Here is a 13,206-nt window from a genome sequence, read left to right on the forward strand (position 1 = left end):
GGGCTTCTTCCTGGAAAGCCTGACTGAATGTCAAGTATATTTTCAAGAAGGAACCCACAAAATGCCACCCCCAGGAGCACTTTCCCTTGCTTAGGCAAATGATTTATTTACATTATAGAGCCTGAGTTGAGGGATGGAAATCAGATTGGAAAAACCACAGAACCTCTGAAGTTGTTTCTTCCAGCTCACCTGGTGGCTGCAAGAGCCCTCTGGAGACAGATCAGGGTGCCTTCCCTTTCCCCCTCTTCCCCAAAAATTCCTTCCCCCCCAAAAAGCCAAAGAGCTTGACTTGGTCTTCACTCTGTATTTGCTCACTCTTTCTGGACCAATTACAGCTTGGGAATTATCAGACCGCTTTTAGTACTGGGGGTGGAGTGGGATGGTTATTGAAGAGAGAAAGATAGAGGGGATTCTCAGAGGGAAATTTGGTCTTGACTACCCAAACAAGGAGACTCTGGGCAAGAGGGCAAAAATATTGTCTTTCACCTGCAAGATTTGAGATCAATAGTCCTCCAACTAAAAGTAGAGTGCTCTGTAGAAAGCTGTCTACACTCTCCTTATATATAAATAAATATAATAATACAATGAAGAGTGTGAAAATGCTTGAGAGACACAAAGTATACCTCTGGCTATAGGGATAAGAGACCATTTCATGGAGGAAGAACCATTTTGGCTGTGATTTGAAGACGGGTAGGTAGTCTGGTAGAGAAGTGAAAACACTGAATATGAAGCTTTCTCTTGCTACCTCTGTGATTCCTGACTCTCAAGTATCAGTTTCTATAAAATTCTATAGAATAAAAGTTCTATAAAATAAGGATATTTTATCTCTATGGTCTTTCTAGCTCTTGTGTTCTGTGAATCTATGATCCTCTGATCTCAATTGGGAAAGATAGAGGAAGAGGGTATGAGGGTATTCCAGGCACAGGAAACACTGTGAACAAAAGGATGAAAAAAGGGAAAATACTGAATGTGTTCAGAGACTGTTAAGTGGTTGGATTTGGTTAGAGCATAAAGCATGAAGGGAGATTGAATCCAGATCATCAAAGGCTTTATATATGAGGCAAAAAGAGTCTGGAGTTTATTCAATAGCCACTGGGAAGCTGCAGAGAGATTTTGAATGATGTTGAGAACATTGAACATTCTTAATAGCTTGAAGTCAAGCTAGGGGTAAGCAAAGTGGAAAGCAAGGTAAGCGAGAAGGGGGGGTAGTGATTGAACCTCTGATGCTGACTGTGTGACCCTGAGCAAGAATGCATCTCTGAACCTCAGTTTATTTGTTTGTAAAGCAGTGAGATTGGATGAGCTAATCTCTGCTTCCTCTGAGAATTTGGGAGCTCTGCAGTATTGCTCAGAACAAGGACACTCCGCTATCTTTGTTGCTGCTCTTCTCCCCAAACTTAGATGGAAACGAGATCTGTAGGGTTACAGCTGAGGCTGCCTTTGCGTCAGAAAAAAAGGAAACCAGTCTATTAGCCAGTGTGTGTTTAGCACCCATGTGCGCAGTGCACACATGTCAGGAAAAGTGGCGTCAGGACTTGACTTGCAAACAGGTTGAAAAGGCAGCTGCTTGTATAAGTGCAATTAAGGGACACTAAAAGGCAGCCCAGCTCAAAACTTCAAAAGCCATAGTGCTGATCGGCACTCTTATCTTACTTAGAATTCTTCTATGGGGTTAAACAAAACAGAGACACTTGTGTCTATAAGAGACACTTAGGACTATGTCCTCGGTGGGATGTGACTCTCTCAAAGGTGGTGCTAGGACAAGGAATCATGGAATTTAAAGTAAGGGATGAAATTGCCACAAACTACCAACCATATGTCAAATTCAACTCAATATTTGTGTGCTTACTGTGTTTAAAGAATGCTACTTCTCAGTGGAAGAGATAGAGAGTTTAAATGAGACATGGCCTTTAGCCTCATGGAACTTACAGGCTAGTAGGGAAATAAAACACAAGGACATTTAACTATCATGAATAATATTACACAATAAATGCATTTGCTATTGTTATTCAATCTTGTCAGATTCTCTGTGACTCTCTGGGGTTTTCTTGGCAAAGATAATAAAGTATTTTGCCATTTCCTTCTCTAGCTCATTTTATAGAGGAGAAAACTGAGGCAAACAGGATTAAATGACTTACCCAGGATCACACAGCTCTTATGTGTCCAAGGTCAGATTTAGTTTCATGAAGATGAGTCTTTCCGAATCCTATCTGCTCTATCCACTGCACTATCTAGTTTCCCAATAAATAAAAATAAACAAAAACAAAACAAAGTACAACATCTCAAGGAGAGGTCCAAAGTAGTAGTTTGTTAGAGGTGGGGGTAAGAAAGATATTTTTTCCTAAACATATTTCCATAATTATCTTGTTGCACAAGAAATATCAGATCAAAAAGGAAAAAAAAATGAGAGCGAAAACAAGCAAGCAAACAACAACAAAAAGATAAAAATACTGTGTTGTAACAGTTCCCCATTCAGATAGTGCTCTTCATCCCAAGTTTATTGGAATTGCCTTGAATCACCTCATTATTAAAAAGGGCCAAGTCCGTCACAGTGGATAATCACATAATTTTGTCGTTATTCTGTACAATGTTCTCTTGGTTCTGTTCATTTCACTTAGCATTAATTCATATAAGCCTTTCCAGACTTTTCTGAAATCAGCCTGTTGATCATTTCTTATAGAAAAATAATATTCCATAATATTCATATACCACAACTTATTCAGCCATTCTCCAGCTGATGGGCATCCATTCAGTTTCCAGTTTCTGGCCATTACAAAAAAAGGCTGCCACAAACATTTTTGCACATACGGGTTCCTTTCCCTCCTTTATGATCTCTTTGGGATATAGGCCCAGGAGAGACAGTGCTGGATCAAAGGGCATGCACAGTTGGATAGTTAATGGGAAAGGTTTTAAGGACACGTAAGAACTTGAGAGAGGCAGTGTGGGATCTGGAGTGTTAGTCTTCTGCAAGAAGTTTCTTCAAGAGCTAAAGATGACTATTTCTAGTTTTATTTAAGACCAGTGAAGAATTCTCTGGGAGAGAGGATCAACCAGTATAGTGAGTTTGGCAAAATCAAGACACCATGAGATGACTTGACATTTACAAAGAAAAATGTTAACAAATATAAATGAAAATATTGTCATTCAAATTCATGAATGCCAGAAAAAAAAAAAGAATAACAACAGCCACAGTGTAGGTGGGGTTGATTTGGAAAAACTTCTCAAAAGAAGTGAGTTTTGGAAGCGCCTACTATGTGCCACTTTTTACAAATATCATCTCATTTGATCCTCACAATAATCCTTCAAGGTGGATGGCCAAATTTTTTTCTCCCTCTCCCTTCCCAAGATAGCAAGCAGTCTGATATAGGTTATATATGTACAATCACATTAAACATATTTTCACATTAATCATGTTGTGAAAAAAGAACCAGAACAAAAGGAGAAAACCACAAGAAAGAAAAAAACAACAACAACAAAATGAAAATAGTATGTTTCCATCTGTATTCAAACTCCATAAATTCAGATCTTTCTTGATTCCAGGTCCACTGTGCCACTAGCTGCTTTTGAGTAGACATAGTAATGAGCCAAACTCTGAAGAAAGAGCAGGAATGGGAAAATTGACAGAAAAGAGAAAAGAGACATTTCTGGATGGGGAATAATGGTAAATCTCTAAAAAAACAAAACAAAACAAGAGGTATGCAGGGGTAAGGGTAATGGTCAGATAAGTCTACAACAAATTCAGCCCCCCAAAAAAGTAATTCAAATTCTGATTCCAACACTTATTAGCTCTGTCTCCCTGCACAAGTACTTTTCTTTTCTGAATTCCAGTTTACTTGTTGGTAAAATAAAGAGTTGGATTTAACAGCTTTTAATGTCTCTTCCAGCTATGATCCTGTGAAAGCAGAATTCACGGAGGGAATTCATTAAAAAAGGGGTCCATGAAATTGTGAAGGTGGGAGGTACTGAAAACTAGACTAAGGGGGTAGATTGGCTTTAACAAGCAATAAGAAGCTACAGATTTGGGACATAAGGAAGAGGAAAGGAAAGACTATTAACTCACAGATTAATAATAACTGACAGTGGTACTATAAAGTTTCCAAAGTTAAATCAATGCATTATATCCATAGGTCCTGAAAACCCTATGAAGTAGGAAACGTAGGTTTTATCCCCACCTTTGTTGTTGCTGGTGAAGTCATTTCAGTCACATCTGACTCTTCATGGTCCCATCTATAGTTTTCTTGCCAAAGAAATTGTAGTGGTTTGCCATTAATTTCTCCAGTTCATTTTATAGATAAGGGAACTGAGGTAAACTGAAGTAAACAAGGTTAAATAACTGGTACAGAGTCACACAGCTAGAAAATGGCTAAGGTCAGATTTGAACTCAGGAAGATAAATCCTCTTTGATTCCAGGCCCAACACTCTATCCACTGGACCACATAGCTGCACTATTCCTAATTTACAGATGAAGAAATCAAAGTTCAAAAAAGTGAAGTAATTTTCCCAGAATCACAAAGCTAGTAAAAGGCAGAACCAGGTTTAAAACTTAACTCTTCTGACTCAAAACTCAGTCCTCTCTTCTGTATCCATCCCCTGTGACATAGTTCTGGCCACCAATCCTAATGGAGCTAGGACCATCCTAGAGCATATTCTAAAGACAAAAGAATGTGTAAGAGTTATCTATTCTCTCTGCTTCTACTATTTGGAGTAATCAATTCATTTTAGCAAACACCTATTAAATGTCTACTGTATTTACAAGCCATTGTGCCAGTCCCTCTTAATCTTGTTTTCCATTTTCATTAGTTTTTCTGTCATCCTGAGTCAGGGTAGGAGCTCCCCAGATTGAAACAGCAAGCTTCCTAAATGTTCATTGAGACTTCAGACTGACTGCCCTGAATTGTAGTCTGAGACAGGAGTTGGGGAAAGGAGTAGATAGATCTCAGCTCCTTTAGTCATCCATTGATCCAGGGAAGTGGTTAATGAGGATAGGGATGAGAGAAGTAGAAAAAGAGGAAGCAAAGGAAAAGCTGGTTTGAGTAGGATCTTTGACAGCCCTTCTCTACTCCACCTTCATTTCCTTTTCCTGCTCTGGGACTACATGATAGCACAAGTTTCTCCCCTATCATAAGTGGGCTCTTACAGTAATGAAGAAGAGGATACTTGAGCTGTTTCAGACATAGCCTCATTGGTGCTGTTTTAGGGGATTACCACAGTCTGGTCTCTTAACTAAGAGTTTTATAAACCTCTGAAATGTTTGGACTATCCCTCCCATTATGATGTTTTTCTTCTCTGGACTATTATAGAAAGCTATAAACCAATTCTTACTGCATATATAGGAAAGAAAGAAGGAAAGAAGGAACATTTATTAAGCACCTACTATATACCAAACATTGTGCTAAGTGCTTTACAAATATCTCATTTTATTTAAAATCAAATCAAATTAAACTGGAAAAGTATCAATTTAAAGTAGCACCTTTTTCTGAACACTGTGTTGGACACCTCCCCTCTTTTTATATTTATCACTGAATCTTCTTTCTTAAATAAGCTTTCCTAGTAAATTATAATTTCCTAGTTTCTATTTTTCAAGAAAGTATTATACTATGGAGAATAGAATGTAGGAATTGAAATCAGGAAGACGTAGGTTGAAATCCTGCTTCTGATGTTTAATTGGTTGATTGATGCTTACTGACAGTGTTAAGTCCCTGTCCTCCCTGAAACATACGTACCTCACTAAGGTGAAAAGCTAGAGATAAAATGATACAGTCATAGTTATATTTGGATATAGATCTGCCTTTTCCTTTGGAGATCCCATGCATGAAAATCTCAGATCACATTGATTATCTTTGAGATAAGTTACACCTACCTAGTGACATCTAAGAAAGCCATTAAATCCAGACTTTAAATTATTTTGCAGGTTGGGATCTTTCTGGGAAGGACTCCTATAACAACTATCAATGGTACAAAGTCTCAGTCCCAGAGAGAAGCTCTTCTCAGACCTTTGCTCCATCCATCTCTGGTTCTAGTTCTTTGAATCTCTTTGCTCAGGGTCTTGTGCACCTCCAATAATCTCAGGATTGTAGGATAAAAATGGGCTTTCTGGGGCTGGGAAGCTTGGAAGAACTGTTGATCTAAGATGAACACAAGTTGCCTGGAGCATAGGACGTAGGGCAACTGTAGGGATCTGGATTGGGGGAGATTGTTGATTCCTAACAGCCTATGTTCCATTACTCCATTAATGACACTCATTCCATTTTCAAACTTCTTGCTTTCTCCTTCATTCTTCCTATTAAAACCTTCTCTCAGGAAAAAATATGGTAAATTCACTCATATTAAGACATCAATAGATCAGTATTTACCACACTAGAGATATTTCCTTCCTCCCCCTCCCCCCCCCCCCCGAGGCAATTGGGGTTAAGTGATTTGCCCAGGGTCACACAGCTAGGAAGTGTTAAGTGTTTGAAGCTGGATTTGAACTCAGGTCCTCCTGACTTCAGAGCTGGTGCTCTATCCACTGTACTACCTAGCTGCCCAAGATAAATGCTTTTTAATCAAGAATAAAGATTTAAGGCAAAGAAAAAATATCTATTGATGGTATTTAGGAATAAATAAAAGAGATACTTTTGGGTAGAGAGAATTTCCTGGACCCTGAAATCATTCTATTCACTGGATTTATACCAAGTCTGACCCCAAGTGAAAAATAAGTGAAATATGAGTGAGTTCACAGCCTCTGAAGTAGCTATCTTCTGAAGATAAGAGAAACTCATCTCGGAGGAGTTGGCACTAAGGAAACTTCTTTGGGAGGATGATGGCAAAGATCCCACTTACCTTCAACTCCTCTCTCCTAACAGATGTGGATGAATGTGTGGAAGGGACTGACAACTGCCACATCGATGCCATTTGCCAGAACACTCCCCGTTCCTATAAGTGCATCTGCAAGTCTGGCTATAGTGGAGATGGCAAACGTTGCAAAGGTGAGGCTGGGGGGAGGAAGTACCTGAGGAAGGAGAGGAGAGTTAGCCTCTGGGATGATGGGAAATTATGCAAAGTGACCATCTTGGAGGGGAAAGAGAAGTGGGGGGTTGAGATATATCATCTTGAGAACTTCTATGCTCAGACTCCAGATCTTGAGCAAGGAAGGAAGAAACCCCCAAAGATTTGGGTGGTTGGTGATGGAATTGGTGGAATGGGGGGTTCTGATCATTGTCTTAGCCTTTCTTCTTCCTCAGATGTGGATGAATGTGAGCGGGATGACAATGCTGGCTGTGTACATGAATGTGTTAACATCCCTGGTAACTATCGATGCACCTGCTATGATGGCTTCCATCTGGCCCATGATGGACATAATTGTCTGGGTGAGCTGGGAGAATGGAGGGGAAGTAATAATGTTTTAGGGTTGGAGGGAGGAAGGGAAGGAGATCACAAGTATTTTTCAGTCAGGGAAGTGGAGCAGTAAAAATTCTCTCTGTGGATGACTTGCCATGACTAAAATCTATACCTGAAAGCTTAGAGTGTTTGACTCCTCAGCAAAGTGAAAAGAGGTTATTCTCTAACACGGAACCTTAAGGATGAATTCATTCTGCACATAGATAGAAAAAATTCCAGGGCATTGATAGAAAATACCCTAAATTTGTAACCATATGCCACTTTTACTCAATCTCTGCCAAAGAATATAATCATGGGGAGAACCATCTTTAAGGAAATAACACACACACACACACACACACACACACACACACACACACACACTGTTCCCTTTCCTCCTTTCTGTTGTCATGCTTTCCTCTATATGAGGTGAGGAGGTCATATGGAGAAAAGACTGTTCCTGGATCCCCAATGTTTGGAGTTCATCAATGAGGAAACCCCCTGAGGACTCTGAACTTCAGTTCTTGGTCTGTGTAGATCTAGGATATTTGATAGCAAAATGCAGAATGAGGAAGTGGTCTCTACTTAGACTTTCCCCGAGTGGAAAAACCAAAGAATAGAGTAGGAGAGCATTTGTGATGGAATCTACGAGTCCCTCCCTATAATAACTCGCATTTTTATGGACCTTTAAGGTTTACATAGCAATTTGCATGTCATCTCACCTCACAACAATCATTTGAAGTATTATCCCCATTTCACAGATAAAAATGCTTAGATTAAGTGATTTGCCCAGAGTCACACAACTAGTAAATGTTGGAAGCAGGATGTAAATTCAAGTCTTTCCAAACTTTATATCCAATAACTCTCTCCAATGCACCAACTAGCTGTTCCCAATTTATTGCTAATTCCAGAGCCAAGAAGAGAGAAGAAATAAGGAGGGATAGTCTGATCTCATAGCAGCACACTGCATCAACTTCTACATCACTAAACTTCCCACCTTCCTGAATTGTCTATTTTCTTGAGATCATTAGCTAAGGAAAGCCTTTTCACTCTGGGACTCAGAAGGTCCAAGCCAAGACCCACAGACTTTAGTTCCACTCTATTTTCTGTGTCTCCATATCTTATCTTCATTACTCCATGCTTTCATGTCAATCATCTACTCAAGCTTCATACTCTGGTATATTCTTTCATTATTGCAAAGATACTTCTAGCCCTTATATTATAGAGCTCCAGGTGTTCTAATTTGGGCAACTGATAGGTGGGAAACTAAAAGCAGCACAAGTCAGACAGGAAAGCTGCCTCGAGGGCTAGCCATCTGGGGCTCCTCACTTCTTATGATGCTTCTCACCTTCCAGGAGGCTTACTTATCCTTATTGAGAAATAGGGTAGAGCCCTAAACAATAGGAGTGAATGAAGGAAGGGTCAGATTCAAACTGGAGCAGAATTAAAAGATAGAAAAAAAGAGAGGAAAAGGAAAAAGAACAGAATTTGAAAACCTGAACAGGGACAGAGGTTTAGAAAGAATAGAGGCATAAAGGAAGAGGAGGTCTCCTGAAATTTCCCTGCAGATAATCTCAAGACAGAGAACTAATGGGATCTGGTGAGCCTCCTCTGCCAGTACCTGTAGTAGGGATGGTCTAGGCTTCTAGGGGTTAGCAGAGGGGAAAGGGAGACAGAGGGGAAAGTGGTCCTCAGAGGAACTGCCTTTTCTCCTTGGGTCTGGCTGAATAAAGAAGGACCCAGGATGTTTTTTGGAGAGATGCACTACAGGGCTTGAGAAATTTTGGAAGAGCCTGGGAGCTGTATGGGAGGATGCCAGCAAGGAAGCTTGACTCAGAGGTGTGAGGGGTGTAAGTTAGGGTGAGAACCTCTCTGCCCTCTTTCTGTTCCCCAGAGCCCAGGGTGTGGCTTGGCTATTCCACTATCTTCCTCCATCCCTCCCTCCCAGACTGCTAAACTTTGTTTTGTTAAACCAAAATAGGAGAGGCTGGGGACTGTGGCAGTAAGCCCAGGCTGGGGGCAGGAGTTGGGGATGATGAGAAGGGGGAGAGAGAAGGAGAGAGAATCAGGGCCTGTCCAGAAAAATGGTTACTGCCCCCAGAGAGCTTGGGACTTGGTCTGCCTTTCTTCTCTCTCTGTTCTGATTTCACAGCTATAAGACTATCTTCTTTCTAGGTCTTTTTTTGCCTTTTCTTACTAGCACCATAACCCATTCGCCATCTCCTGAGATCCCCCATTTCACTAACTCCTTTTCCAGCTTATTCTTCTAAGTCTGGGCAGAAGGATTATTACATATCCCCATGTGGGACCCCATCAGGATCCCCTTTCTCCACCTCCCTAACCCTGAGCTTTGCCCTTCTAATTTATATTTCCATTTTAAACAGAGTAGGCAATGGTGTGTGCTGAATTGGGGGATGAAGGGGGGGGAGGAAACTTGCTCCAGTTACTAAGAACAGCACATTATGGAGTAGCAGAAAAAACACCAGATTTAGAGTTAAAAGGACTGGGTTTAACTTACGGTTCTGCTGCTTGCTGTCTTGTCTGTCACCTGGGACACTGGGCTACTCTGGTCTCATTTTCCTCCCTGTAAAATGATGGGGCTGGACTACTTGCTCAAATCCCACCAGACCTTTCTACTATGATTCTCTCTCCCAGGGCCCCCATCTCAAGGTTGGAGTGAGATTTAGGGAGGAGGAAGGAAGGGACTGTCACACTGCTTGTGTCCTTCCGCTCTCAGGGGCTGCTTACTTTATCTCCCTTTCCCAGGTGTTAGATGGTCCCCAAAGCTCCTATAACCTCTTTTGATCTGCAGATCTGGATGAGTGTGCTGAGGGCAATGGGGGCTGCCAGCAGAGCTGTGTCAACATGATGGGGAGCTATGAGTGCCTCTGTCGAGATGGTTTCTTCCTCAGTGACAACCAGCACACCTGTATTCAGCGGCCCGAAGGTCAGTCCCCAAACTCAGAGAAGGATCATTTCCTTTTCCTCCCCTCCCCAAGCCCTTATGGCCATTATTGGCATATTCCCTCCCCTCCTACTCTCAAAGCCCACGGACTTCCTGAGGGCTTAGTTCCACAGGATTGCTATAGATTACCAGAGAAGATGGTCCCATAGGAGTCAGTGTAGAATTGATGTTGGGGAAGGGTTGAGATGAGTGTATGTTCAGTGGGATCTCAGACTGGCAGTTAATATAGGACTAAATATTGGTATGGACTGGGGATAAAAGGAGATAAGCCTCCTTCACCACAAATTCCTTAACTAACCAGTGAGTGACAAAGAGCAAGAGGTGTGTATTATCGTTTATAGTGATTTCATATCTTTTGAACTCTGATAGCTTTTACTATTTGTCCCATTCATTTGACACATTTTACACCTGACCTTATGGTGTTAGCTAACTTTTCATATGTGTGTCTTATTTCCCCACTTAGACTGTCCCTTATAGGTAGGGCCAGAGTCCTATAATCCTCTGTATCCTGCTGTGTATAAATCAGTGGGCATTTTCTGGTTGATTGAACAGAAGCTGAGCAGACTGGGGTATTTTGGGAAGAAGAACAAATAGGCAATACTATATAATTTGAATGAATAGATGCTTAACCCAGTTTTATTGTGCCAACTGGTACCTGTTACACAGTGGCACTTTGGTGCCCATGGGAGTGTGCTAGGACAAGGAAAGGCCTTTCAGACCAGAGTTAGCCCCCTTTCTCTGAGATACAATTGGGGGAGAGTTAGACCCTTAGGTTGGGTCTTCCTGATCACCAAGCCCTGTTCTCCAACCAGTTCCCTACTCCCTTGTGCCCAAAGGCTGCACAGCTGATATATTCTTTTTCACCTTTAGAAGGAATGAACTGCATGAACAAGAACCATGGCTGTGCTCATATATGCCGTGAAACACCCAAGGGGGGTATTGCCTGTGAATGCCGCCCAGGTTTTGAGCTTACCAAGAACCAGCGAGACTGCAAACGTAAGTCGGGATGCTAGAGAAAGGAAGGGAAAATTGCAAGGGTTAAAGAGAGGGACTCAAAAAGCGCGGCAGGGAGAGGGGAGGAGAATCGTGGGGCAAATATGGGCAAGAGAAGGGTCAGGGGCACTAAGCTGGGCCCGTGTTCTTGATCTCCACTTGGCGCCTTGCTGTTCTCTCTCCCCCAGTTACGTGTAACTACGGCAATGGCGGCTGCCAGCACACATGTGATGACACAGAGCAAGGGCCCAAGTGTGGCTGCCATGTCAAGTTTGTGCTACACACTGATGGGAAGACATGCATTGGTGGGTAAAGCTCTGGACAAAAGAAGCATGGGGACAGAGTGCAAATGGGCACTGGGCAAGGGAGGGGTAAGGGGCCCAGAGAGTTCCAGTCCCAATCCCAGACCGCAGGTGTAGTCTGAGGAGGGGGCTTGTCCTAGCCCAGGTGGGCCCTGCATCCAGGCCGCTGCCAGCCCTGGTTATAATAGACATCAGAAACCTAGACTGTTCCTCCATGAGAGGGCAGAAGGAAGGAGACAGCCCGCTCCCTTGGCTGGAGGGGTAAGGAAGAAGGGGGAGAACTGGGGAAAAGGAGCTGCTTGACCCTGACAGGGGTTCCCCTGGGAAAAGACTCTTGGATTTAGCCAATTCAGACAGCGACTGACAGAGTATAGCGAGAGCTGGCACACTCCTCTTGGCACATTGAGGCGGTGGGAGAAGGGGCTGAGGTGGTCAGGCTCCTTTCTCAGACACAGGAAGCAGTGGCTGGAAGAGGTGGGCAAATGGTTGGGATTCTCTTGGCTCTAGGGATCTTTCCCTTTTTTATGTCACTTCCTTCTCTCCTTTTGCTCATTTTCTTTCTGGCATCTCCCTATTGCATCCACACTCTCCTTTTCCCTCATGATTTAAGAATGGTATTCCCTCTCAGCTTTTCCCTTATGACTCTTCCCTTTCTCAGCAGCTCCAGGCCCTCACCCCTCAGTCCCAGGCTTCTATTTCCTTAGTCTTTGCTTATGTATCTCTTGACCCCATTTCCTTAGTTCCTGAGCCCTGTAACTGCCTCTCAAGTCATAGAGTAAAGTTAGTTCAGTCCTATACAATTCAGTTCACTAAGCATTTAATGGATTTAATGGATAAGCACTTAATTTAATCTATTCTGTACCTCTCTTAGAGTCAGGAAGAAAAACCAATTTCCCAGGGAGATGAGGAAGGAGGTGGGAAAGGCAGCCATTTCAGAGAGGTGAGGGACCAAAAAGGACTTTGATCTGGAGATCCCTTTGGTTCAATTTGACAGAGCTTTGTCGGGATGAGTCTGGGCAGGGTTTGATTCCTGGGTTTTATAGTTGCTGTTACGACCAAGAGAAACACAAGACAATGTGGCTGTTCCTTGAACAGTCACACATACCTCCTCTCCCCCTTTTCTTTGCATTTCTGTCCTTCTACAAAGCGTGTTTTCATTGATGAGTATTTCAGAATAACCCTCTTATATAATAAAAATGGCAGGTCTCCTAATAACTTAATCTCCTGTTTCTCCAGAACTTCCAAGTTTACAAAGCACTTTCCCCATAACCAGTATTATTATTCTTGTAGACATAAGGAAATTAAAGCTCCAGAGATTTAAGTATTTTTGCCCAAGATCACACAGCTAGAAAGGAGAAGGTGGAATATCTTAGATACCAATCTAAGATGATATGTTCTGTATGTTTTAATGACTTTTACCTCATGTAATATTCAATATCAACAGTTTCCTTACCCCAGAGATCCAACCTTTACATCCTAGGCAATGCTGCCCCCTTCTCAGACTCAAGAACAGAGGGTCCTTTGTACTCAGAAATCTCTATGATTTCTTAAAAATACAATTTTCCTTAGTCACCTCTTGAAAGAACT

General features: G+C 42.0%; 1 protein-coding gene and 1 long non-coding RNA gene across 2 annotated transcripts in view; one reads left to right on the forward strand and one right to left on the reverse strand.

Annotated features, from left to right (window-relative positions):
- SCUBE3 (signal peptide, CUB domain and EGF like domain containing 3) overlaps positions 1–13,206 on the forward strand; it is a 50,084-nt gene that overhangs the window by 17,529 nt on the left and 19,349 nt on the right. Inside the window, exons 2-6 of the mRNA XM_051996453.1 lie at positions 6,846–6,968; positions 7,224–7,349; positions 10,172–10,306; positions 11,195–11,320; positions 11,506–11,622. Of these exons, the coding sequence (XP_051852413.1) occupies positions 6,846–6,968; positions 7,224–7,349; positions 10,172–10,306; positions 11,195–11,320; positions 11,506–11,622 (627 nt within the window). The remainder of the gene's footprint in view (positions 1–6,845; positions 6,969–7,223; positions 7,350–10,171; positions 10,307–11,194; positions 11,321–11,505; positions 11,623–13,206) is intronic.
- LOC127561173 (uncharacterized) overlaps positions 1–13,206 on the reverse strand; it is a 65,028-nt gene that overhangs the window by 4,830 nt on the left and 46,992 nt on the right. The window contains exon 3 of the long non-coding RNA XR_007953475.1: positions 6,823–6,991. This is a non-coding gene — a long non-coding RNA (uncharacterized LOC127561173). The remainder of the gene's footprint in view (positions 1–6,822; positions 6,992–13,206) is intronic.

The sequence above is a fragment of the Antechinus flavipes genome, chromosome 4 (genome assembly GCF_016432865.1).
Source record: "Antechinus flavipes isolate AdamAnt ecotype Samford, QLD, Australia chromosome 4, AdamAnt_v2, whole genome shotgun sequence".
In the NCBI taxonomy this organism is placed as follows: Eukaryota; Metazoa; Chordata; class Mammalia; order Dasyuromorphia; family Dasyuridae; genus Antechinus; species Antechinus flavipes.